We start from the raw sequence: 27,078 nt of genomic DNA on the forward strand, positions 1-27,078 counted from the left end.
ACTACCTACTGCCTTCTTGACTCAGGTATTCCACTGATCTTTATGGCAGAACTTGGAACATGATCCCCACAGTTGTTCCAAGTAAGGCAGCGGTTCTCAAACTCCCAGGGAGCTCAAGAACTGCTGTAAGTGCATGCAGGGGAGCAGGGGCGGGGGGAAGGCAGCGACACAATCCCCAGGATCGTGTCACTAAGGGGGGGTGCAGGGGCTGGCATGTACTTACCGTTCTCTGCAGCAGCCTCCTGGGGTTATGGGGAACCCTGCGTGACCCTCCGCAGGGCTCCCCGACCTTCAGAAAATGAAAGTGGAGTGATTGCGCCCCATCTCCAGTTTGCGATTGCTCTACCTTCAATTTCTAAAGCTCGGGGAGCCCTGCGGAGGGTCACATAGGGCTCTCCACACCCCTGGGGGGCTGTTGTAGGGAATGGTAAGTATATGCCAGCCCCTGTGCCCCCCTCAGCAACGCGCCTTACCTCCACCCCCACCCCTTAAGGGGGCAGAGTCCAGGCCCTCAGGCTGGAGCATAGCAATACTCCAGTTTGAGAACCACTTAATGAGAACCACTTAATGAGAACCATTAAGGCAAATTGAATAATGAAAAACACTTTGCACTGGTTTATTGACCATTCTCTGAACCTATGAGTTACCCAACATTTTAAGATTTGCAAAGAGCTTTAGCAAGGGGGTTGCATTCACTCCCAACTGTTATCAGTCCCATACTATCCCCACTGTGCAGATAAAGATTCAAGGCAGAAGAATGTCTTCCAGAAAGTAACACAGGTTGGTACCAATGCCAGGGTGGACCAGGTTGAGCACTGGCTGAGGGCCCACACCCATTAAAAGCCTCATCTGGCCAGGTTGACCCCTTACCCCCAGAATCAGTTGAAGCAGTAGTACCCGTAGTAGTACCCGCACCAACAAAGGACACAATGGGGACTCAGTGTCAGCACACCAATCTGACATCTGACTTCAGTAACCTTGATGCCACACTTAAAATATGGACAGTGGTATCATCTCTCCCTCTGCATACAAATCTCCACTGCTGGCCTTAACGCTAATTAGGCATTCCTTCACAAATCTTGTACTTTAACCAGAAAATCCCCCAAACATGTTTCCTTGTAGGGAAGGTACTCCATCCCTCCTAGTCATTTTGACTGACTTCTTCTATCTCCACAAAGTGAAATAGCTTCTTTTTGAAATGGGGCAACCAGTATAATACAGAGTTCTCCTTGTCCATTCTTGAACTTCTAAGATTTTACCAGGGATTGTCTACTTCCTTGGCAGTCTTAAGGTCTAGACAGAAGCTTAGTTATATAGAATTAGAGATCGAAACTAACAAAAATGGGAGATGTTTGCAAGGTTTGGAGTTCTGCACAAGACATTAAATCCAAGCATAAGTAAGTTATTATAAACACACAGAATACACACAGGAAACTTAAAGTTGGTCTCAAGGCAGGAATATCAGCCACTCAAACTGGTGAAAATGAAGAAATGAAAAAGATCATGCTTCATGCAAAGGGTAAGAAGAGGAATGAAGGAGGCAGGACAGGGCATGGCACTCACAAAAATTCCTGCTGGGGGTCCGGGATGGTTTTTCGGATCGGAAAGAGGAGGAAGCTGCTTCCAAGAGAAAACAAACAAACAAACAAAAGGATAGACATGCTTCACAAAAAAGTCTTAAGAACTTTAATAGAAAATGCTCTTTTAACAAGACAAAAAAAAATGAACAACTGGAAAGGGAAGGGAGATGGGATGGTCAGTTAGGAGGCACGTGGGAGTAGTACTAGGAAATTCAAATGAGGTTTTTACTTGGGTCAGCAGTGCAAACAGGATAGCACGGAAAAAGAGGATGTGTGACCTCTCTTCCGCCTGCCAGACTGTAATAGGGCAGAGACAGAGGTCACAGCTGCATGGAAATTCTGCAAGTCTTTTGAAGATGCATCCTGACCAGTTCCCAAAGTTGCTGCAGGGGCATCACTGTCTATGTCCCCCCTACACCACTCCTCTGGCATGGTTTCAGATCCCATGGGATTATTCTTTAGAAGAACCACTCTAGGATTCAGAGAAGCCATGCAAACCTGTTCTTCACACACACACAGCACTTTTTTTATTTCAATCCTGATTATACCTCTCCAAGAGTAGACCCTTTTGATCCTTGCCCATCTGCTACCCCCAAACCTGAAACTGTGTCTGAGTTGCCAGCACTGCAGCAGGTTCCCTTCACTTCCTGACAGCTCATGTCATTGGGTGGAGGCAGCAACCAGGGATTTCAGCACCATCCTTGAATTGTGGACTTACCAGTTCTCAGTGCAGAGAAGGTGTGATACTGTGTGTCATCCCTCCCACCCATGCCACCACCTGGGAACTCTCTATATATCAAAAAAAATTATTTTAGCTTACTTGCCAGCTAAGAATACATTGCCAAAGTGGCTAAAGCACTTCCTATATAATACAAATCCCAATTAAAACAAAATGACGCTCGGTTCAGTGATGTCACACTTGCAATGGGAGGGTTCCAATGCCTGTCCTTCTGATGACCTCAACTAACAGGGTGGGAGGGTACTTGTGGTGTTAAGCCACTGCTATGCAGATATATCCTAGAAGCTTTTGATGCAAGTTGGGTTTTTAAAAAGGTTTAATAGATTAAGCAAATAAAAAAATGTGACCACAAATTTCCTATTTTTCCCCCCTTCTACAGAAAGAAACTGGAAGTGCACACCGTAACTCATCCATAGTATTCCCATATCCACAAACAACCATTCCTATTATCGCTGCTTTTTATTTACAACCTTTTGCTAGTTACCTTCTTTCTAATAAAATTAAAAAACAATTTTGTCTATTTGGTTTTGAGTTACCTGTGAAATTTTAAAAGCAGCAGTCGTGTTGATTTTGAATGAAATCTCTTGCCCTGTAGCCCTTTTCCAGACTCAGAAACATGATGTACACAACCTTCAATTACTGAAAGGCATCCTTTTTGGTGGGGGAACGCTCTCTCCAGATGTTAGATGGCCCAAGAAAACCTGACAGATTTCATCCTGGAAAATTTCCACCCATTACGTTCTCAAAAGGCTCCTCTTTTGCTCCTGAGCCACCCTTACCTGAGACTTTGGGGGTGGGGTTACATGAAAAGCCACCATTGGATTGGTCACTCTCTCCAAATTCATAAGATTCCCTGGGTTTAGGTTTATATTCTCGCTTGGGGCGTGAGGAAGCCTCTCTCATTCTGGGGAGCAAGAAAAAAACCTCTCATGAACCAAAGTATGACACTGTGGCTGCAATTCTATCCACACTTACTTGGAAATAAACCCCACTGATTTTAATGAAACTTGCTTCTAAGTTGATTAGGCTCTGAGTTGATTAATCCAATTAGATTAAAAGAGGTATCCCTGAATAAAACTGACAGCAAATTAAAAAATACAAAATTTTTAGTAAAAGAACTGTATGAACTGTAGGTGGCAAGCACCATTTTTGAAGACACATTCTCCCCCTCTGAGATAAAATGAGGAATGCATCTCTCTTTGAAGCAAGCAGCAGCACTGTCTTGCTTTCTCATGATGCACAAAACAGAGACCATAGGACCCAAGGGGAAAAGTGTTTATTTGCCCAGGCATTCTGGTATGTACACTAAATTGGCTTAAATTATTTAATCTGCTCTGCTAAATCCTTCCTGCTGCTGTGTTTTTTTTCCTCTGCATTTTGTTGGTGTGTCTTCATTTTTATTTCTCACTGTTTTTATTGTACAGCATCCTAGTTGATTTCATGAAGGTCAGTTTAGCAGTTATTTCAACTAATAAAAAATTTTAAGATATGCACCAGGTGCCAAATTGTGCATTCTGCAGTATAACCTAAAGCAGTGCTTTGTTTTTATACGGAGCATAAGAGCAACTCCAGACTCACCTGCGCTTGAGTTTATCTGCCAGTTCGTCAAGGATCTGTACTGCTTGCCTGTGATAATCAAGTTGGGCATCCACCAATGCTGAGAGCTGGCTCACTTGTTCAATCTGCAGCAACATGCAAGACCAACAGGTTTTGAACATATGAAGCTGCCTTCTAGATGGATCAATGCTCCAACATAGGAGATCAGTATTGTCTACAGCCAGCAGTTCTTCGGGGTTTCAGGAGTGTGCTTTTCCCAGCCCTACCTGGAGACACTGTCAGGGGCCCACACTGGGATTTTCTGAATGCAACACATGGGATTGACCACTGAACTACAGCACTTCCCTGCATTTCCTAAAATCGATCCTGCCCCAAGAGATGCTGTTCCAGGGAGAAACTTGCCTTTGGCAGGACCACTCTTGTAAGGCACACAGATCAGTGTGTGAACTGAAAAATATCCAATTCAGTCCTTATACAGATCCTCTTTGTGCAAGTCTCCCTCCCCCCCCCCCAAGTTCCACAGAATGGAAATAGGAATAACCCATTTTACAGAATTAATATATGGATAAGCAAAGACTATAAAAAACACTAATTAAACTGTAGCACAGAATTACTTTAGATAATTTCATACAAGAAGATAAAACGTCTTCTTTCCCAATGTTTTTTAAAAAATTAAACACAAAGACACAGTAGCGTAGCAGGGGGGCAAAACGGTAAGTACTGCAGGTTCAATGCACCGTGCAATCGCTCCCTCCCACTCACTGTTGGAGCCATTGCAGGCAGCAATGGCAATGCACAGGAGACACTATTTAATTTGACAAGCAGTTGTGCATTGCTGCCCAGAATGGTTCCAACAGTGAGTGGGAGGGGCCACTTATACAGTACATTGCACCTGCAGTACTTACTGTTTTGTTCCCCTCTAGCTATGCTACTGCAAAGACACAGACACCTTTGATGCCAGAAAATGGCATCCTCTCTTGAATGGGCTGCCTTTAGCAATTGCTTCATGTTCCCATCACATTCCGGTCAGACCAGCTGAGGATCAATCAGCAGAAAAACACCTGTGCTCCATTTTCATTCCTTAGTTTCTACATCCTGGCTTAAGAGCAGGGGTGCCCAAACCCCGGCCCTGGGGCCACTTGCGGCACTCGAGGCCTTTCAATGCGGCCCTCAGGGAACCCCCGGTCTCCAATGAGCCTCTGACCCTCCGGAGATTTGTTGAAGCCCACACTGGCCCAATGCAACTGCTCTCAGCGTGAGGGCGACTGTCTGACCTCTTGCATGAGCTGTGGGATGAGGGCTCCCTCCACTGCTTGTTGTTTCACATCTGTGATGGAGTAGTGGCAGCAAAGGAAAGACCAGCCTTGCTTTGTGCAAGGCCTTTTATAGGCCTTGAGCTATTGCAAGACCTTCATTCATTCATATAAGTTCATCTTTAATATATTCATTCATGTAAACTTATGTAAACTTATTCAAATTTTAAATGTAATTTAATTATTCCCCCCCCCCGGCCCCTGACACAGTGTCAGAGAGATGATGTGACCCTCCTGCCAAAAACTTTGGACACCCCTGCTCAAGAGCTTAGTCAACTAGACTAGCTCTCATCAACCCCCTTAAGGCAGCCAATTGGTGAATGTGACTGCTCTACATCCAAGCACAATCAACAATGGGTACAGTCCTCCAGGGATACTCACATCAGTCTCTAGGAGGTTGTGCATACTCGTCTCAGCTACTTCCTTGGATTCCTCAAACTTCTCCAGGGCTTGCCGGAGTTCCTCATCAGGGATCTTCCCTTGACGTTTCTTCTTGTAGTCAAAGTCTAAGCGGCGGCCCTCCAGTTTCTTCAGGTGGTGCTGAGAAGAGGAAGGGGACAGGGTAAGCAAACAAAATCAATAGAAAGATCACAGGAAAGCTACAGAAAGAGTGAATTTTGGACTCTTCAAAACAACTCTTAAGTTTAAAACAGCTTTGCAAGTCCAACTAAAGGTTCATCTGGATAGTAACATTCCTGCTCCTGGATTGTTACACCACACAATCAGGAGTGCCCCCTGTGAAATAACAAAGTATCTTTTGCTCCAGGTCTCCTCTGCCCTCCCTGTCAGCCAGCAAGAGCCAGCACAGATCCCAGATACTCAAGCACAATGGTACAAGGGTACCTAAAGCCTCCAGACCAGCTACAAAACAGGAGGAAAACTGGCTTTTTTGTCCGTACTGAATCTATTCCAGGTCTGTTTCATTAAAAGATCTAAGTTCTGCAGACTGCATGGAACACAGGAACACTGAGATCAGTTTGTCATTTGGCTCTCAAGCACACTGCTTTTAGATATTGTTCACATTCATGTTTAACACTTGGCTATGCTTTCAGCCAAGTGTTTTATGCCTTTTATGCTTTTACAAAATAATTTTTGTAAAACATTTTGCTTTGTTATGAACAGTGGCATAGAACAGTGTTTACCAAACTGTGGGTCTTGACCTGTGTCATGAAACTGAAAAGCTAATAGCTGAGAAGGAAAATATATTGAGCCCTATGTAGTGGTTCTTTTTAGCACGAGGACCCACCAGAAGTGATGCCATGGCCAGAAGTGACCTCATCAAGCCATTTAAATAAATATAAATAATTAAAGTAAAACAAATAATTAAGAGGAAATTAGATGGGGAAGGCAGCCCTGTTCCATGAAGTAAATTATCTCTGTAGCCTGCTTGCGACAACCTCAACCCCTCCAGCCCCCCAAAAATCACTAAGATTTTCAGTCATACCCAATGCTCAGTTCAATTTAAGTTCTTATACTTAAACCAGTTCAGTGTGATTTGGGATGAAATCAGTTTTAAAGCCAACATGCTTATTTGTTTGAGCTAAGACCCAAAGCTTCCCTCTACAGCAGGGTTTCTCAAACTGTGAGTCGCGACCCACTTGGTGAGTCGCAACCTGACTGTGGGTGGGTCACAAAGTTGCAATTGACAAGCTGATGGCTGAGGAGCAAAATGCACTGAACCCTATGGAAAGTGAAAGTGAGTAATATTGCACATTTATGTAATCCATCTCCACCAGAATGATCCTGATCCAATGAATGCAGCCCCCCAAAAACACCCAAGGAGGAAGTCCCTCCCTCCAAGTTGACAAATGGAAATGAGCCCTATGGAAAGTGAAACCAAGCCAAATGGTCGCATTTATGAGTAAGCAAACATGCCTTGACTCGCGTGGAAGGTCAGGCAAAGGGGACTGCAAGGCTACCAGAATGGTGCCAATTCTATGCATGTGGAGCTTAACATGCTCCAGAAGGCAGCCCTCCATAGTACAGTAAAAAGAAGCTTGAGATGGTAAGAAGTTTTTTTCTTTTTTAGTCTTGTAAAGCTAGGTGGGTCCTAATGGTGTGTAATTTTAAAAAGTGGGTTCTGGTGCTAAAGGTTTGGAAACCATTGCTTGATTGGAAAGCGTTGTTGACTTTTACAGATTCCTCTCCCCGTCCCCTCACAGTGGAGTCTCATTTCCTCTCCTCATCAATCTGGGTTTTTAATGCTGTTTGCAGGGAAGCTTTGAATCTCAATCCAGCTCAAACAAAAAAAATATGTTGGATTTAAAATTGATTTTGTCCCAAATCACACTGAACTGGCTTAAATATAAGAACTTAAATTGAACTGGGCATTGGGTAGGTCTGAAAATCTTATGTTTTGGGGGGGAGGTACTGAAAGTAATTGTCATGATGTCATCACATTACTGCAATTACTTTTGGTCTGGGGGGCATTTTTATGCATGGCCCCAGGGCATTAGAGTGGCCAGGACTGCCAGTGCATATGATAGAGCCATTTTTCACTTTTAGGATGACAACTGCTGCTTTTTGTTTCATATTCTCTTTAGGGGACTACCAAAAGAGATCTGACACTGCTGCTTAACTACCCTGTCACCCCTCACCCATCCTACTTGATCTGGCTTGTGAAGACCCAATGAAGCTTCCTCCCCACTATCTTGTCATGCTTTCAAGTCAATCACATCCACACCTGGATCTCTTTCAAATCCTTGTCGCACAAGTTCTGAAGCGGGTCAATGAAGTTTTGCTTGACTTCAATATCCAGAGAGTCCTTCACTTCGGCCAACCGCTTCATCGATTCACCAGCATCAAGCAGCGCATCACCTTCACATGTGAGGGAAAAGGAAATCAAGGCAAGGACAAAGTAGTAGTAAAAGACAGACCATTTAACCCAAATAAAAAGTCCAAAAGGGCTTCATTAAAGCAATCATGTGAAGGGTTTCAGCCCATGCATTCCCATCATGGAGAAATTTGCTCCCCCCCCCACACATGTGGTATGTACAATGGCTAGGCATTATGCAACCTTCACAAAATTTACACACCCCAAGCTACTCTGCTAAATTTACTATGCTTCTGAAACCCTGTCTGTCAGCCTCTCCTTTAGTAGGCACTACCACCTCACTTCAGGCCTAACTTCACAAGGGGAAAAAAAAAGAAGAGATTCATCATGAGCAGGAGACTAGCTTATAGATTCAAGGAGTAAAACCCAGCCCCATTTCATGACCTAAACTTTTCACTGGGGCATTTATTTATTTTTTAATATTTCATGAATATCAATAAAACCTGCTTTCCTTCCTGCCAACATGCACCAAATAGACAATGCTGTATATTGAGCAGAAAGCAATAATTAAAGAGTGAAAACATAATTAACTGATGCAAAAAGAACCAATATAACCTAATTATCCACGGATTTTTCTCCAGTGGTTTTATCTCAAAGCGATGAGAAGGAGGGCACCAGAATGAGGTAATTTGTTCTTTTATCTGGTGTGCTCCCTGGGCATTTGGTGGGCTGCTGCGAGATACAGGAAGCTGGACTAGATGGGCCTATGGCCTGATCCAGTGGGGCTGTTCTTATGTTCTTAAGGACCCTTTAAATTAAAGGAAAAAAGTTGTTTAACAATAGCCTCATTAATGGGAGAGAGGGAAGCCAGCTGACAATCCATCAATCATTCTCTCTCCAGGTACTTAGAAAGGTTTCATTCCAAGGCAAGAGACATGAAAGAAAGATAATCATTCCTTCCCAGCTCTGAGCTATGGGTGAAGGGAGGGGTTGCTGGTTCAGTGTAAAGCCTTTCTAAGCGCATGGAGAGAGATTGATTGATGGATTGTCTGTCTAATGACTCTGTCTTACATCACAAAGGTAAGCAAGGCTGTTTTTAAATTGTCTAGCAAATGGACATTATTTTTTAAATGGATTTGCTTTAATAGGATTTTTGCCATCCAGGTGAGTTCTGGGAACGGAACCCTGATAAATAACAACTCAACCTGAATCCCTATTCTTATCTTCAAAACACAAGGACTATAATTTTTTTTAAATGGAGAGATTATAGGGATCCTAAATCCTACACCCACTATCCAATCTTGAGATTTTCAGATGCATGTTCATAGTTTATGCGAAGCTATAGTTGTAGACAGATTTTGTTGTGCCAGCACCAAAAGTTTTCAGTGTCCTAAACAGTTTAGGACCTACTTGAATCTTATGCTGCAACTGAATACATGCTTACCTAGGAGTAAGTCCCATTTTATTTAATGAGGCTTACTTCTGGGAAGATGTGCCTAGGAAAAAGCTATTAGGTTTGTGCAAAGAGCAGCAAACTGCAATAGTTGTTTCTGTAAGGGTGAAAGACACACACTTAACACACAGTTTGTGCCCACAGGATATGTTCATGTGCTTACTACAATTATAAGCAGCATAGTGTGGTGGTTAGGGTGTTCACGACCATGGGGAGGTTTGTGTTTAAATCACTAGATCACTGGTTTCCTAATTTTCCAGTGCTGTGGCCCACCTTGTCCTTCACAGCGGATTGTGATGCAGTGCTTCTTCTCGCATTGCAGGACTTCCTTGGGAGGGCCCAGAGGCCTCTCCCAAGTTGTGCCAGGCTGGTGACTCGCTCTATTTGCCTCAGCAGACCTCAGAATGGCCCGCAGAAGCATTCAGAAGTGACTTCTCATCAAACTGAAGTTACTTCTGGATGCTTCTGTGGTCAATTCAGAGGCCTGTGGAGGCCAATACAGTGGGTTGCCAGCCCGGTGCAACCTGGGAGAGGCCTCCAGGCCTTCCCAATGCTTCTGGAATAGCTCAAATTTGGAGTTGACCAGAACCAAGAGCAAGCAGGGGGCCCAACTCGCAACTCACTTAGGGAAATCCTTCTCTAGTTGATCTAGCTTTTAGGGTGATCTTGGATCAGTCTCACAGACTGGAGAGACAGGAGAGAGAGAAATAGAGAACCACCACATACACTGCCCTGAGCTCCTGGACAAAAGGGTGGGATATAAATATTATAACATGAAAACGTTCCCCCAGTTTTCCTTCCAAATACTAAGCAGGTCAGCTTCCTGTTCCCACAGCATGCCTAGCAGCAAGTTCAGAATTTGTGAAGATTTGTGGGAAATAAGAGAGAAAATAGGAATGTTATCAGCCTGGTTAAGACAGGCTACCTTGGAGGAGGGCACACTCACCAAAGTTAGATTCATCACCCAGCTCCTTGCCATATCGGATCATGGATTCACCCAGGAGCCCTTCTGACTGTGGGTAGCCTGGATTCTTCACTTGTCCTCGGATCTTAGATACTGTGTTCAACATTGTCAGCTTGGCCCGGGATGCTGCAATGGAAAAAAGGCAGCCACATTTGAGTTTCCATTCAACAGTCTTGCCAATAGTCAGAAGATTGCCAATATATTTGTTAAGAGGATGTCACACTGGCCAAGAAAATCTATTGTCTTAGCCACCCTGAAACATCTCCTGCTCTAAATAAGGGCCATGTTCCAAGATAGCAGGCAGAAAATAGTTCAGTGTGAAGCTTGCCAAAAAGAGGGATCTATGAATTCCCCAGCCTTCTGGCCAGTTCCCAAATAGTCCCTGGAGTGGGTTTCTCCCCCCCACCCCAGAAACAGTGACGGGAAGCTTGCTGGAAAGTGGGCCAGTTCCAAGAAGGGTATAAGAATTGCCTTGTTGGCTGAATGAGGCCAACTCTCTATCTAGCCCAGAGCTCTGTTTGATGGTATCCTGCCAGAATACTCTAAATAAGGTTACAAGCAGGAACAAAGGAGGTGGTCTCCCAGCTTCTGCATTATGTGCTATCCAGAGAAGAGTTAGCAGGATGGAGTACTTTTCAAACTTTGTTCTTGGTACCCTGGGGTACCTCATAAAGGGCTCCTCAATTAGAAGAAGACCAGTTCATGAAGAACATTCTTCCCTGAAAGCCGACCCTTACTGCTCACCCAAAATTAAGCAGCAGGGGAGGAATGAGTTGGTCTTAAGGCAAATGTTCTATTTCTCTGGAGCAATGGCAAGATCTGACAAGCCCTAATCATTGCCCTAGTAAACTGAGCATGCACCTCGAAATACTTGCCTATGTAAAATATTTCCCATTCATTCAGATCTACAAGATGATAGAACAATATCAAACAGTACAAATAAAATATGGAATAGCCTGTATAACATCATAAAAACAGCAGCAATAAGAAGCCAGGCAGGGCCATAGGGACCTACAGTTCTCAAATACTCCCTTTGAAACAGAGTCTGAATCTGTCAACTGAACCACCACCACTAAGAGCAGATCTCCCTGGGAACAGAGTTACAACTTAGGTCCCACCACTGAGAGGTCCCATCTCATGTAGCCGTACTCTTCACACATCAAATGATGGTGGAGGTTATGGGGAAGGGCCCCAGAAGGTGATCCAAACAAAGTTCATATGAGAGGGATGCCCTTCTCCCACAGGCTCTACAGAGGGTTTTTGGGGTGATGGATCCAGGGCAGAAAAGGTTATACTGAAAGGCACTCCTTAAAGCAAGTGTCAGACTTGGGTTAGGAAAATGCAGCTACACATCTATGCTTGGGCACAAAGCCCAGCAGGTTAGCAAAGAAATGTTAAAATGTGAGGTTAAGGGAGGGAGGCAATTTTAGATTCATTACCCTGAGCAACCTTGGAGGAAGATGGGACATAAAGGTAATAAAGAGCAGTGGGAAAAGGTCCCAGCATTTGAATGGATACCACTTTGAGGACTCTTTTATGTAGAAAGGCAAACAATACACAACTAAACAAATAGGACTGAGGCCCAACTAACAAAGGCAGGACCCTCACCTGGATTAGGTTGCAGATATTCTGTTGTCCTGGCCAACACTTCTGTAACAGCCTTGCTGGTGAGGTCCACTTTCTGTAGTAATGGGGAAAAAGGGCTGAAAACATAAAATGGCAGGACGGGAAGGCACAGCTTACTCTTCACAGTTGGAGATGGAAGCACACCAGTGTAGCCTTTAACATATCTGGTGCATATTCTGGAAGACTATTATTATTATCTAAAAGACATAACAGGTTCAGAACTTACACTTCTTTTATTCTTAGGATACATTAAAAACAACCAAAGATAAATATAGTTAAAATTCAAGCAGTTGTTTCCAAAGTACTGGAAACAGCTCCTTCCACTGAAACAGGAGCAAGGAGACTTTGGCAAATTGTATCAATGAATAAATCTGCACATTCCAAGAGGCTCTGAAAAGCTAAGAGAATTTGGGTCACTGGGGCAACTTCATCATTCTCTGAAATCAAGTTAAGCCATATGAACATGGGCAGCAAATAGCATTGGCTATTATTTAAGGATATGGTGACTGTATTGGTTCTTCAATATTGTATTAAAATTACAAAATAATGGAACATGTTTTAAAAGAAGTGGAGGGAAAACACTACCTTCTCTCCATGTATTTCCCCCTTAGAACTGCCATCAAAAAGTCAACCTTTAGTCAAGCATAGTGGGGGGGGGGGAGGCTTGTACAGGTATTGAGCATGTGCACACACTCCACCCCAATGGACCCAAATAAAGTTGCTTTCCTGGACCCACCTTTTCCATTTCTTTAAAATCATCATCCAACTTGGTTCCCTCGGCACCTCCAACTTTCTCACTGACCAGCTGTAACACAAGAAACAAGGCATGTTTCAATAAGCACATACTGTACTTCATTTTTAAACTTTCAGTTGGTTGGGGGGGGGGGGAGACCAGTTGCAGAAAGAAACAGACACACATTTTTAGTTTTATGAATCATTTTGCATTTTTTAAATACTTAATGAACGCTAACAGGAGCTAGGCTGGGTTGAGTAGGGTCCACAGTACTGAGCCCCTACTCTGCATGCAAATTGAATGTCTTATACTGTATTTTTCTAATAAAAGAACTGCACCTAGCTGTAGAGTTGGGAAAGAGCAAATCATTATTCCACTGGAATAATTTTCATTTATGCCAAAGAAAAGGGTGATGTAACCTTATCAGAAGTGCAACAGACACTGGTAAAACATAAGATTTCAACTGCTTCTACTGTTCCTGAACTACACTGCATACCCTCCCCTTTGGGCTAGCAGGGTCCCACAAGTGAGAGGCTACCACCGGAGCTTTGCCACCATGATACTGTAGGATAGCATAAATCTTGTCCCTTTCAGCACTGCATTGTGTTCTGCCACTGAAGGAGGAGAAATCAGGAGCAATCTACCCACTGCCCTAATTAAGAATGTTTGAATCCCCCTCCCAAGAAGAAAAGAGGCCACAAAGTCATTTACACAGCAATACTAAATGAATAAATGAAAAAGATGGTTCCCTGTCCCGAAGGGGATCATAGTCTATAAAAGGCACAAGAGAGACAGCAGCAATAGGTTGCTAAAACTGTTCATGATGATTAACTGAGATGAACAGTTGCTTTCCCTCTGACAAATACAAGAGAACCACCACTGAAAAGATGCCTCTTTGTCCAGTTAGTGGAGGAAACCCAAAGCTACGACGACTTATTTGTTCTGTATTGCATTAGGCACTAAAATTTTGAACTCTTACTGTGTTCAAGTATGTTATATGAACACACACTTTGTTCCAGGTACACTAAAGCATACATTAAAGTATAATTTTTTAAAAGGTAATCATTAATCATTGTAATTGATCTGAAATTTTTGCTGTGGATACTAGAGGGATAAGGCTTAGTCTGAATTTTTCAGATTTTTAGGATCACCTGTTTCATCAGCAAGGGTTCAAAGTTGACTGTATCAGGGCCTCTACACCAGTGCCATTTTGACCATTCAGTGCCCCCCCCCCCCCACTGAAGTTAGAAATCCAATTTTGAAATTCTGAAATCCAGAATTTCATGTTCTGAAAGGTCAGGAACTAGATTTTATATTTCACTATGACTGGAGCCTATTATTTCATAGGTTTTAAAGATTTACTTTGATTGGCCTATTGAGTGATGTGGTTCTGGTTTCTGCTGGTTATTATTCTCACATAACTCTGGCTCATAACTCAGAGATCAAGGAGGTACCTCTATTCCCTGAGGCTACCCAGGAGGACTTCTGTCTCCAGCCCCTTAGGGGATCTTCACTTAGATACCTCTATTCTAAGGGTACAAGGCAGGAACTCCAATGCTTGCCAGAGCCAGCTCCCTTTGAAACATAGGTTTTTTTTCTCCTCATCAGCTACTTACAGGGTATTCAAAGATCAAGGGGATACTACCTCCCTTCCCTGGATACTTCCCTCTTCCCTGGATACTTCCCTGGATACTTCCCTCCCTGGAAGGACATCTATCTCCAGCCCCTTACCGGGGCCAATTAGGGACCTCTATGCTAAGGCTTCCAAGGCCTTACCAACTATTTACAGGTTATTAAAAGGTCAAGGATACCTTCCTCCTTTGAGGTCCTGCTTCACAAGACCCTGCAGCAGCTAGAGCTGCGTGCTCGGTGAAGCAAAAATATGTTTTTTTTAAAAAAATGTTTTTTAATTTAAATTTTTTTTATTCTGTCGGGGCCCCTCCCAGATGCCCTGACCCCCGACTTACCCAGGAGCAGGCACCCCATGCCCAGGGTGGGGAGGCTTCACTGTCCTCAAATGGGGCAAAGCAGGTTGGCTCACCTCAACCAGCCAGAGGGGGCTGGCAGGGCCAACAAGGAACGCTACAGGAAACAAGCTAGGAACAGGAAAGGCCTTTTCTGCCCCACCTGGAGGGGCCAAATGGGGAGGGGCCAAATGGGGCAGGCTTGCACCATAAAACAGGGAGGCCAGGGATGAGAGGCAGTCAGTCTTTGAAAATTTCCTCGATGCTGATGCAGAGACACCCGAGGTCCGACGGGAACCCCACCTGGAGAGCAAGCCCCCTGAAGGCAGTAAGAGGGAGGGACGCCCCCCAGAAGGGCGAGCTCGTTCAGCCCTGCAGGGCCACTTCTATGGTGTGACCCCTGAGGCCAGTCCTGGGGCCAAGTGGCGGACTGAAGGTGGGAAGCCATCGGGAGTCCTTCCCCCCCCCCACACCGCACTCTGGGGATGGGATTGCCCAGCCGACCCCCTAAACCCCCGGAAAGCGCTGGGAGCCCCAGGGAAGACACGAAGAGGGGGCCCTGCTTCACGTGTGTCCAGATGGGACACTACAGACGAGAATGTCCCTTTATGGAATGTGACCTGTCTTGGGTTGCCATGGGGGAAGGCCGGGCCCGGGCAACCCCCGATGACAGTGAAGGTCGGCCTGCGCAACCGCAAAGTAACAGCCATGCTGGACTCTGGGAGCATGGTTTCAATGATCCAGGCCCACCTCGTACCAGCCAACTGGCCGCCACGCTGCTGGACAAGTGTGGCGTGTCTGCACCGCCACACCCAACGTCTCCCGGTGGTGCGCGTCACCCTGCAGTACCACAGCCAGGCACAAGACGTGGACTTGGTACAGACTGAGGAATTGCCATACCCCATCCTCCTGGGGCGGGATGCCCCCAACTTCCAGGCGTTAGTACTCCAAGTCCTGCACCAACAAGGGGAGGCCACACTGATCGCCGAGGAAGAGGATCCTGAGGAAGGGCCATCAGGAGAGGTGACCAGAACTGACCTTACCCTGGACGCCCCCACAACCAGGTTGGTCTCAGACCCGCAGTTCCGTCGTGCCCAAGCAGAGGACCCGACCCTGGAAGATCTGAGAGCCAATACTGCAGTGGAGGAGGGGCAGGTAACAGATCACCGCCAAGCCGCCCTCTACCCTCGCATAGAACGAGAGGCCGGCCTCTGGTGGCGGAGGGAGCCCTCTCAAGGGGGGGGTGACCCCGAGAAGCAGTTGGTAGTGCCCCAAGGCTTCAGGACGGCAGTTCTGCGGTTCGCGCATGACACTGACTGGGCTGGGCACCCTGGGTCCCGGAAGACTGTTGGTCCGGCCTTGCGCTATTTCTTCTGGCCCTCCCTGGTCAGGGATGCCCAGGCACACTGCCGCGCATGCCCCGTGTGCCAGAAAGGCAATGCCCAACGCTCCCCTCGGGCACCCCTTTGCCCTTTACCTGTGGTTGATACCCCGTTCGAACGTATCGCAATGGACTGTATAGGCCCCCTACCTAGGACTGCCCGCGGGCACAGGTATGCCTTAGTGGTAATGGACTATGCAACCCAATACCGAGGTAGTACCCCTGTGTGGAATGCATGCCTCTGGGGTCGCGTGGGCCCTGATGCACCTGTTTGCACAAGTAGGTCTGCCAAAGGAGATCTTGACCGACCGAGGCAAACCCTTTACATCAGGGGTTCTGAAAGTGCTGTGCCAGACCCTCAAGGTCACCCAGAAGTTCACAGCCATCTACCATCCCCAGACAGATGGCCTAGTAGAATGTTTTAATCAAACGCTCAAGGCCATGATACGCAAGCTCGCCCATGACCGGCCTACCCAGTGGAACTTATATTTGGATGCCATCCTCTTCGCTGACCGGGAGACCCCCCAGGCCTCCACCAGTCTCGCCCCCTTTGACTTGTTGTATGGACGGCGACCCCGAGGACTCCTGGCAGTGTTAAGGGAAGGGTGGTCTCCTGCAGGGGTAGGAACGCCATGGCTGGTGGGCGAGTATATGGACCGGTTGCAGGAGACACTTAAGACGGCCTGTGCGGTGGCCCGAAGGAACCTGGAGCAGGCACAGGATCAACAGAAGCGATATTACGATCGGTCTGCCCGTGCTCGCTCATTCCAACAGGGCGACCAGGTCTTGGTTCATGGATCCCTCTTCCCTGGCCAGCCTGCGGAGCCCTGGAAGGGTCCTTTCCCCATTTCAAGGGTCTTGGGCCTTATACTTACAAGGTCTGCTGTGGGCCCCACCCCATCCAAAGGCGGGTCATCCACATCAACCAGCTGAAGGCCTGGCAGGATCCCGCGCCTGACCCCGACCGCGCCTTCGCAGAGCTGCTGGTTGACCCCGAAGAGGAAGACCGAGGATGGGTTACACAGGAACCAGCCTCCCCCGTGCGTCCCCCGTTCGGAGTGACCCTATCTGAGACCCAATGGACCCAACTTGAGGCCCTGTTGGCTGCCTTCCCTCAGGGTTTTTCAACCTCACCAGGACAGACCCAAGTCGTACATCATGAGATTCCGACTGGGGAGGGCGTCGTAGTCCGCACCGCGTGGCGTCCACTCCCACGGAAACGGTGGGAGATAGTGGAGAATGAAGTAAAGGACGTGCTGCGCCTCGGAGTGATTGAACCGTCTCGGAGTGAGTGGCGCAGCCCCATTGTCTTGGTCCCCAAACCTGATGGGACTGTCCGTTTTTGCATCAACTTCAGGGAGGTAAATAAGAGGGCCAAGTTCGATGCCTATCCGATGCCGCGGGCTGAAGTCCTCCCGGATCAGGTGGGGGAAGCACGGTACCTGTCCACGTTGGACCTAACCAAAGGTTATTGGCAAATTCCCCTTCGTCGGCAAGACAGGGAGAAAACTGCCTTTGCTACACCTGGAGGCCTCTTCCACTTTACAGTGATGCCCTTCGGTCTCCATGGGGCCGCCGCCACCTTCCAGCAGCTGGTTGACCGTGTGTTAAGCTCATGTCGCGCCTTCAGCGTAGCTTACATCGATGACATACTGGTTTTTAGCCAAACCTGGGAAGAGCACGTGGACCACCTCCACCAGGTCCTGGATGCCCTCCAGGGGCAGGTCTGCTGGCCAACCCTAAGAAAAGCCTCCTGGGCGCCACAACCGTGCGCTTCCTAGGACACGTGGTTGGACAGTGAAGGGTGGCACCGCAACAGGAGAAGGTGGAGGCCTTACGGACCTTCCCCACCCCTCGCTCACGAAGACAGTTACGGCAGTTTCTTGGACTGGTCGGCTATTACAGCCGCTTCATCCCCCACTTCGCCACCCGAGCCAGCCCCTTGATGGATCTCTTACGGGGGCCTGCCCGGGCGACCGTCCTGTGGACTCCAGAGGCCCTCCAGGCCTTCCAGGACCTCCGGGAAGCCCTGCTGGAGGACCCGGTGTTGCACAGTCCCGACTTCAGCAGGCCGTTCATCGTCCAGGCCGATGCTTCAGCCACCGGGCTGGGGGCAGTCCTGGCACAAAGGTACCCAGAAGGGGAGAAACCGGTGGCATACCTCAGTCGCAAACTCCAGCCTGCGGAGCGACGCTATGCCATGATAGAGCGGGAGGCTCTGGCCGTGAAATTGTCACTGCCTGGCAATACTATCTAACGGACAACGCTTTTGTGCTTATCACGGACCATGCACCCCTCCAGTGGATCCACCGTGTTAAAGACCATAACGACAGAGTGTTGCGGTGGTACCTGGCATTGCTACCCTTCTCATTCACGAACCAACACCGCAAGGGAGCGCTCCACAAAAACGCGGATTGCCTTTCCTGCCTGTTTGAAGACGGGGACCTTGTGGACCCAACGGTTCTCTCGGGGGGGGGGGTGTCAGGGCCCCTCCCAGATGCCCTGACCCCTGACTTAACCGGGAGCAGGCACCCCATGCCCAGGGTGGGGAGGCTTCACTGCCCTCAAATGGGGCAAAGCAGGTTGGCTCACCTCAACCAGCCAGAGGGGGCTGGCAGGGCCAACAAGGAACACTACAGGAAACAAGCCAGGAACAGGAAAGGCCTTTTCTGCCCCACCTGGAGGAAGGGGAGGGGCCAAAGGGGGCAGACTTGCTCCATAAAACAGGGAGGCCAGGGATGAGAGACAGTCAGTGTGAAGCAGGGAGCTGTGAGGTCAACAGCTCCTGCTCCTAGGCCAGGTTTGGCAGCTCTCCTAGGGAGGAGGACAAGGGTGCTGGAACCCCCTCCCCCTCCAGCCAATCTGAGGCCTCCCTGTGGAGGAACAAGCCTGCTCCAGGCCCCTCCAGGGGATGGCCCCTACATATTCATAAACTCTTGATTTTTTTATGAGATGCTGAGGCCTGCTTCTATGATTTTTACAAGCATTGCAGCATCAGCACCTTGGACAGAAAGCCCTGCTACTGATTCTGGGGGGTGGTGAGTGGTGTTGAAGATTATCCAACTGTTGAGGTGCCTCAGGCCAAATTCCACATGACTCAGTGTACATCAGAGGAACAAGGACAGTTTTCCTGAAGTTGTATATGTGTCTGGCATCCCTTATAAATATACAGTCTTGTAGGTTTTTAGTAAGACCTACTGACCAGGGAACCTCCCTCTAGATAAAAATGCATATAAGTCTGCTTCGAATCCTTGTTTGTGCACCTGTAATGTTCCAACACAGAAGAAAATTGCCCCTCTGAAGTCTGCCACAGGCGAGGTCATCCAGGATCGGGCGCAGCAGATGGAACGCTGGGTGCAGCACTACTCTGAGCTATATTCCAGAGAAAATGTAGTCACCGAAGAAGCACTGAACAACATTGAGTGCCTGCCTGTGCTGGAAGAGCTTGACAGTGAACCAACCCTAGAAGAACTTCACGTGGCCCTGGACTCCCTTGCCTTTGGCAAGGCACCTGGAAAAGACAGCATCCCTGCTGAAGTCCTAAAATGCTGCAAAGAGATCATCGTCACTGAGCTGCATGAAATCCTCTGTCTCTGCTGGAGAGAAGGTGGAGTACCTCAAGACATGAGGGATGCAAACATCATCACGCTGTACAAGAACAAAGGTGACAGGGGTGACTGCAACAACTACCGCGGCATCTCTCTCCTTAGCGTTGTAGGAAAGCTGTTTGCCCGAGTTGTACTAAAGAGGCTCCAGGTACTTGCAGAGAGTGTCTATCCAGAATCGCAGTGTGGATTCCGAGCCAACAGGTCCACCACTGATATGGTATTCTCCCTTAGACAACTGCAGGAGAAATGCAGGGAACAACGACAGCCACTCTTTATAGCCTTCATAGATCTCACAAAGGCTTTCGACCTGGTCAGCAGAGACGGCCTCTTCAAGATTCTCCCCAAGATTGGATGTCCACCCAGGCTCCTCAGCATCATCAGATCTTTCCACAAGGACATGAAGGGCACTGTTGTCTTCGATGGCTCCACATCAGACCCTTTTGACATCCGAAGCGGAGTGAAGCAGGGCTGTGTTCTTGCACCAACCTTGTTTGGGATTTTCTTCGCTGTCCTGCTGAAGCAGGCCTTTGGAACTGCAACAGAAGGCATCTATCTCCGGACCAGATCAGACGGAAAGCTCTTCAACCTCTCCAGACTGAGAGCAAAATCCAAAGTCCAGCTGAAATGTCTGCGTGACTTCCTCTTTGCCGACGATGCAGCTGTCACTACCCACTCTGCCAAAGATCTCCAGCAGCTCATGGATCGTTTTAGCAAGGCCTGCCAAGATTTTGGACTGACAATCAGCCTGAAGAAAACACAGGTCATGGTTCAGGATGTGGACTCACCTCCCTGCATTACAATCTCTGAGCATGAACTGGAGGTTGTCCATGACTTTGTGTACCTTGGCTCAACGATCTCCGACACTCTTTCTCTCGATACCGAGCTAAACAAGCGCATCGGTAAAGCAGCTACCACGTTTTCCAGACTCACAAAGAGAGTCTGGTCCAACAAGAAGCTGACGGAACATACCAAGATCCAGGTCTACAGAGCTTTCGTCCTGAGTACACTTCTGTACTGCAGCGAGTCATGGACTCTTCGCTCACAACAGGAGAGGAAACTGAGCGCTTTCCACATGCGCTGCCTCCGACGCATCCTCGGCATCACCTGGCAGGACAAAGTTCCAAACAACACAGTCCTGGAACGTGCTGGAATCCCTAGCATGTATTCACTGCTGAAACAGAGACGCCTGCGTTGGCTTGGTCATGTCGTGAGAATGGATGATGGCCGGATCCCAAAGGATCTCCTCTATGGAGAACTCGTGCAAGGAAAGCGCCCTACAGGTAGACCACAGCTGCGATACAAGGACATCTGCAAGAGGGATCTGAAGGCCTTAGGGATGGACCTCAACAAGTGGGAAACCCTGGCCTCTGAGCGGCCCGCTTGGAGGCAGGCTGTGCAGCATGGCCTTTCCCAGTTTGAAGAGACACTTTGCCAACAGTCTGAGGCTAAGAGGCAAAGAAAGAAGGCCCATAGCCAGGGAGACAGACCAGGGACAGACTGCACTTGCTCCCGGTGTGGAAGGGATTGTCACTCCCGGATTGGCCTTTTCAGCCACACTAGACGCTGTGCCAGAACCACCTTTCAGAGCACGATACCATAGTCTTTCGAGACTGAAGGTTGCCAATACAATGTTCCATAGTAAGTTAGATCAACCTTCTGTGACAGCTCCAATGCAAATAAATGAGATTTCTGATTCCTCCAAGTTCCAAAGTACACTAAAAGCATTATTTTTTCAGATATATGGAAACTGGAAGTTTTTTCTGGTGACATAAATCTCTAAGGACATTTGAAATCCTGAATCCTGGATTATTTATTAAGGAATTTATTAAGGATTATTTATTCAGGAATTTATTATGGAATCCTGAAAAGGATTCCATAATAAATCCGTGCTCAGCAAGACGCTCCTCCATAGACCACCAGAGAAGGTGTACTGCAGCTGGCTCCCCCATGGACTACCAAATTTAACTATATTTTTTGTGTGCAGGGGGGGCTTCATATGGTCCATGACAATCCCAATTTTTGCCTCAATGGATTGCAGGCTCCTAAAAGTTGGGAGTGGTTGGTCTATAGACTCATATCCACTGCTGCTCCCCTGCCCCCACCTTCCTAGATTTAGAAGAGGGTGGAGCAGAAGAGGAAGTGTGGAGGAGAGTGCTCTAGCCCAATACTCTCCTCTCTTCCATGCTTTCTCTTCTGCTCAATCTCCCTTCCTGAATCTAGGAAGCAGAACAAAGAGGAACAGTGAAGGTGTGGCAGTTAGACACTACAGTTAAAGGGGATACTATCTGGTATACAACTTCAGGCACCAGGAGCCCTGAATCTCTTCAGATCAGATTGTTCACCTTGCAAGGAGGCACACTAACTAATTTTGTGCAATCAACCTGCTTAATCACTTCCCCTCCCCCCATTTATTGAACTACTGCTTGCAGAAAAAAATGAAACCAAGTTCTGTTGGAGAACATGGTGATGACAATTAACTGAACTGTCAGTTTAGCTTCAGGCTCAATTCAAAGTGTTGATTCCATTCTTTAAAACTCTAAATGGTCCAGGAATAGGATGGTCTGAAAGGTAACCATCTCCCTAAGAAGCTGCCAGAGTTGTTGGATCAACTTCTGTGGTTCTGCTCTCAGGTCTATCTATAGAAGTAATCTGTTTTGTGGATTACCAGAGGCAGGGCCTCCGCAGCAGCGGTGCCACAACTTTGGAACACCTTCCCCACTGAAATTCGACAGGCTGTGTTCTTTCACTTTTTTAAAACAGAGGCTCAAAACCCACAAAGCCTTTGCAATGGTGCCATAAAATGGGTTGAGGCTACTGTTTTGTGACTAGTTGTATTTTAAAGTGTATTATTTTTATGATTTTATATTGTTGGGCTTAATTTATAGGAGAGGCAAGTTCTAAGTCCATGAATAAATAAAAGAAATAATTAAGTCATCCAAAAGGAGATTTTGACCAAGTCCAACAAATGAGCAAGAGATGGGAGAATGGCATTGCTTCTTTTGTAAAATGTTGCTGTAAGCTTCTAGTTCTTATTTTTTAAAGTTTAAAAAAATGTTTGAGAGTTCCTTTCCTCAAACAAAAGATCAGTCAGCAAACCAGACCTGAGAGAGAAGCATGCACGCCACCCAGAGATCTTCAGAGGAATGAAAATGTCATAAAATAAAGTAAGGAAGAAGTCCTTACACTTTTGCCATAGAAAGACAGGGACACATTTCTGCGATTATCAAGAAGCAGACTATTATTGACTTTAAGTGTGCATTTTATATGTTTATTCAAGTGCAAGTTATGACCTATGGTCAAAACAATAATGTCTAACTTTCTTAGTCATTGTTGGAAAGCAAAACTGCAGATGAGCTCCCCAGTTGATGCTAATAAAAACTGGGAGGAGTCTCTCAGAGAGAGAGAGAGAGAGAGATTGGAATGAGAACAAACTGAGTCAATCTTAACAGCAGTAAGCACTTCGAGACTCGACCTAGTTGTGGTTCAGAGCCACAGATGCAATGCAATTGTGCATGGATTCACATAATAAAAAGATGAATCCCCACCAATATGGACATAAAGAAGGGGGGTAGTGTGGACTTGACCCCCTAGGATGTGGTGGTTGTTTTAGAAGTGAGGAAAGAGTGAAGGCTGCTCAGAAAAAAGATTCAGTTGGTCAGATTGCTCTGGTTTGGCAACCTTTCACTTAATTTGGAAGGAGGGACAACTGCAGGGGGATACTGAACCAGGGGCCCAAGAAGGAAACAGATGTCCCAAGCTGACAGAAGAGTCATCTATTAGCGACCACTGGAAAGAAAAGAACAAAGCCCTTCCCCCCTCCCAGGCTAAGACTGGGGCAAAAACAGAGCATGCTCAGAGGCAGATTGGACATAACACATTCACCACTGAAGGAAGCTGTTTCAGGGAGATGAGCCTATCTATGGCTACTGGCAATGATGATTGTGTATCTCTGAATACCAGTTGTTGGGAAGCCACATGGGTGATGGCTATTTGCCTCCATATCTGGCATCTGGGCATCCCAGAAGGTTCTGATTGGCCACTGTGGGAAATTGTATGCTGGACTAGATGGCCCCTTGGCCTGATCCTGCACGGTTGCTCTTATGTTTTGCTTACAACAGAGAAAACCCATACATTTAAACTTTCCTACTCCCTTTTCTTGCTTCACAAAAACTCAGCTGCAGGCCTGAATATGTACACTGCGATTCTGAGAAATGCAGGAAGAAGTGCAGAATGTGGTATTGTGTGCATGTAACTACCTGAGAAACTTTGCTTTCATTTTTTAAAAACACAACCCCATCAAGTTGCTAGCCTTTATGACTGCAATGTTATGCTTGAAAGTGAGTGGGCAGTGCCTTCACAACTCTCAGGAAGCAGAGGACCAGCTGAACAATATTTCTAGAATCCAGAGCAGTGATTTTCAACCTTTTTTCATCTAACAGCACACTGGCAAGGCACTAAAATAGTCAAGGCACACCATCCATTTTTTGACAATTGACAAGGCACACTATGCTATCAATGGGGGGGTTCACATCCCCCAATGGGCCTATTGATAAATGACTCCCTTCCAAATTCCCGCAGTACATCTGCGAACCATTTGCAGCACACCAGTGTGCCACGGCATAGTGGTTGAAAATGGCTGATCCAGAGGTTGGGCTTCAGTGCGCTGTCTACCCACCTACTACACACTAACAGAATATAGAACTATTAAGGGAAACGGCATACTTGCTCAAACTGCCCAATTTATACAAGTTGCAAAATTATCTTTTCTTAGTGCAGTATGTGGATATTGGATGCAGCAGTAATTTGTGTGTATGTGCGCGCTCACAGAACACAAATATACAGATATGATTATAGGTTCCCTTCTTCTCTTATTCACACCTCCATGCCTCCCTGCAGAGGCTCCTTGTTGTTTCCCTCTGCTACAACACCAAGTTTCTAGCCCTCATGTTGAAAGCCCTCCACTCCAACAATGTCTTCCCTCTCACTTCCACTTACTCCCCTTTATATTCCCTATTCTCTGCACAAGCATGCATCTTGATGGCCAGGCATTCCTACAGGGAAAACTGCAAGTAGGGTAGTTAAATAAAAGAATTGTTTGCACATACAGCACCATGTTTACTGTAGATTAGGAATATTGGCAAGTCTGTGTATCCCCCAGCATGCCCTTTAAATGAACAAGCTATACCCAAGCTATTGTAAAGTGTTTCAGCACTGAGGGCCACAGCTCAGGGGTAGAGTCCACACTTTGCTTGTAGAAGGCCATAGTTTCAAACTCCAAGATCTCAGTCACCAGGCCTTGGAAAGGTTTCTTTCTGCCCAAGACTCTGGTGAGCAGCTGCCGGAAAGGTGCAACTCGGCTAACAGCACTCATGGAATGAACCTTGATAGACCATAGCTTTGTCACCCACAAGGCATCTCCATTTCTCATGAGATGTTTTACCTTCATCACTGCTAGATGGCAGAGGGTGGTTTACAGAGTGGACTCTAGGTTTTTATGGGCACTTGAGCCCTCCTAAATCCATTGTGGATCCTCCTATACCCACTCTGTCTGAGAGTGTGTTCCCTTACTTTTCCATACTATGGATTTACTTTTTATCATCTATGCGCATGGTACTCAACAGAGAAGTAAGAATTCAGGTCCCTGCTCAAAGGAGACTACAGTCTAAAATTTGACACAGGACAGGGAGCAATATATGGAGTGTTACAGAACTGGAGATGAGGGGAAGGACAAAAGCTCTTATTTCTGACAGTACCTCTCATTACAGAGACTCATTTCTTTAAAAATTTCTTTATTTTTCATTTATATGTCACCTTTCATAAAAAGCCACATGGAAGCACACAATATACAAAAAAAATTATGGAATTTATGCATGTAGATCACTCAGCTCAGCATATGGGAAGGGAGACTACAACCACACATGTGTTCCAGCAGGCAAGTCAGAGACAGGGGTCCATGGCAGGTCCCCTCAACTGTTTATCTCAGAAACCACCTCACCTCAGCAGGTGAGGTCAGCACAGCACTGGCCAGAATATCTTATTTTCAGGACAATCTCCCATAATACTATTTAGTACTTGTATAGTACTTTCTGAGTGTGCCAAGTGCTTCATGTGCATTATCTTTATAGAATCTTACATCAACCACTCCTTTAAGGTAAGCAAGTGTTTACACCCCATATTTGCAGCTGAGGCTGAGCTTAGGTTTGTCTAAGCCTACTTAGTGAATTCATGGCAGAGGCATGATTCAAACCAGGGAAGTCCCAATTCACAGTTTAGGCTCTGAGCTACTATGCTACAGCAGCTTTTTATCTACACACTGGCCAAAGTCAAGGGTGGGGCTAATAGGCTTGTTTTACTCCCTGTTTTGCCTCTCCTCTTCCCCCAACCCTTAGCAGGGGTCCCCAAACCTTTAGGCCAGAGGGCCACATCAAATATCTGGTGTGGTGTGGAGCCTGGGGTATTAAGCCTGGGGTATTGCAGATGGAACGCTGGGTGCAGCACTACTCTGAGCTATATTCCAGAGAAAATGTAGTCACCGAAGAAGCACTGAACAACATTGAGTGCCTGCCTGTGCTGGAAGAGCTTGACAGTGAACCAACCCTAGAAGAACTTCACGTGGCCCTGGACTCCCTTGCCTTTGGCAAGGCACCTGGAAAAGACAGCATCCCTGCTGAAGTCCTAAAATGCTGCAAAGAGATCATCGTCACTGAGCTGCATGAAATCCTCTGTCTCTGCTGGAGAGAAGGTGGAGTACCTCAAGACATGAGGGATGCAAACATCATCACGCTGTACAAGAACAAAGGTGACAGGGGTGACTGCAACAACTACCGCGGCATCTCTCTCCTTAGCGTTGTAGGAAAGCTGTTTGCCCGAGTTGTACTAAAGAGGCTCCAGGTACTTGCAGAGAGCGTCTATCCAGAATCGCAGTGTGGATTCCGAGCCAACAGGTCCACCACTGATATGGTATTCTCCCTTAGACAACTGCAGGAGAAATGCAGGGAACAACGACAGCCACTCTTTATAGCCTTCATAGATCTCACAAAGGCTTTCGACCTGGTCAGCAGAGACGGCCTCTTCAAGATTCTCCCCAAGATTGGATGTCCACCCAGGCTCCTCAGCATCATCAGATCTTTTCACAAGGACATGAAGGGCACTGTTGTCTTCGATGGCTCCACATCAGACCCTTTTGACATCCGAAGCGGAGTGAAGCAGGGCTGTGTTCTTGCACCAACCTTGTTTGGGATTTTCTTCGCTGTCCTGCTGAAGCAGGCCTTTGGAACTGCAACAGAAGGCATCTATCTCCGGACCAGATCAGACGGAAAGCTCTTCAACCTCTCCAGACTGAGAGCAAAATCCAAAGTCCAGCTGAAATGTCTGCGTGACTTCCTCT

General features: G+C 46.8%; 1 protein-coding gene across 3 annotated transcripts in view; it reads right to left on the reverse strand.

Annotated features, from left to right (window-relative positions):
- Positions 1–27,078, reverse strand: part of SH3GL1 (SH3 domain containing GRB2 like 1, endophilin A2) — a 58,668-nt gene that overhangs the window by 3,369 nt on the left and 28,221 nt on the right. For 2 of the 3 annotated variants that reach the window (XM_066634928.1, XM_066634927.1), the window contains 8 exons: positions 12,742–12,810; positions 11,988–12,060; positions 10,362–10,505; positions 7,873–8,006; positions 5,571–5,729; positions 3,898–4,001; positions 3,099–3,223; positions 1,564–1,617 (listed from right to left, as the gene is read on the reverse strand). In XM_066634928.1, coding sequence (XP_066491025.1) covers positions 1,564–1,617; positions 3,099–3,223; positions 3,898–4,001; positions 5,571–5,729; positions 7,873–8,006; positions 10,362–10,505; positions 11,988–12,060; positions 12,742–12,810 — 862 coding nt within the window. The remainder of the gene's footprint in view (positions 1–1,563; positions 1,618–3,098; positions 3,224–3,897; positions 4,002–5,570; positions 5,730–7,872; positions 8,007–10,361; positions 10,506–11,987; positions 12,061–12,741; positions 12,811–27,078) is intronic. The other variant, XM_066634929.1, reaches the window with a different exon arrangement.

The sequence above is a fragment of the Tiliqua scincoides genome, chromosome 8 (assembly GCF_035046505.1).
Source record: "Tiliqua scincoides isolate rTilSci1 chromosome 8, rTilSci1.hap2, whole genome shotgun sequence".
Taxonomy (NCBI): Eukaryota; Metazoa; Chordata; class Lepidosauria; order Squamata; family Scincidae; genus Tiliqua; species Tiliqua scincoides.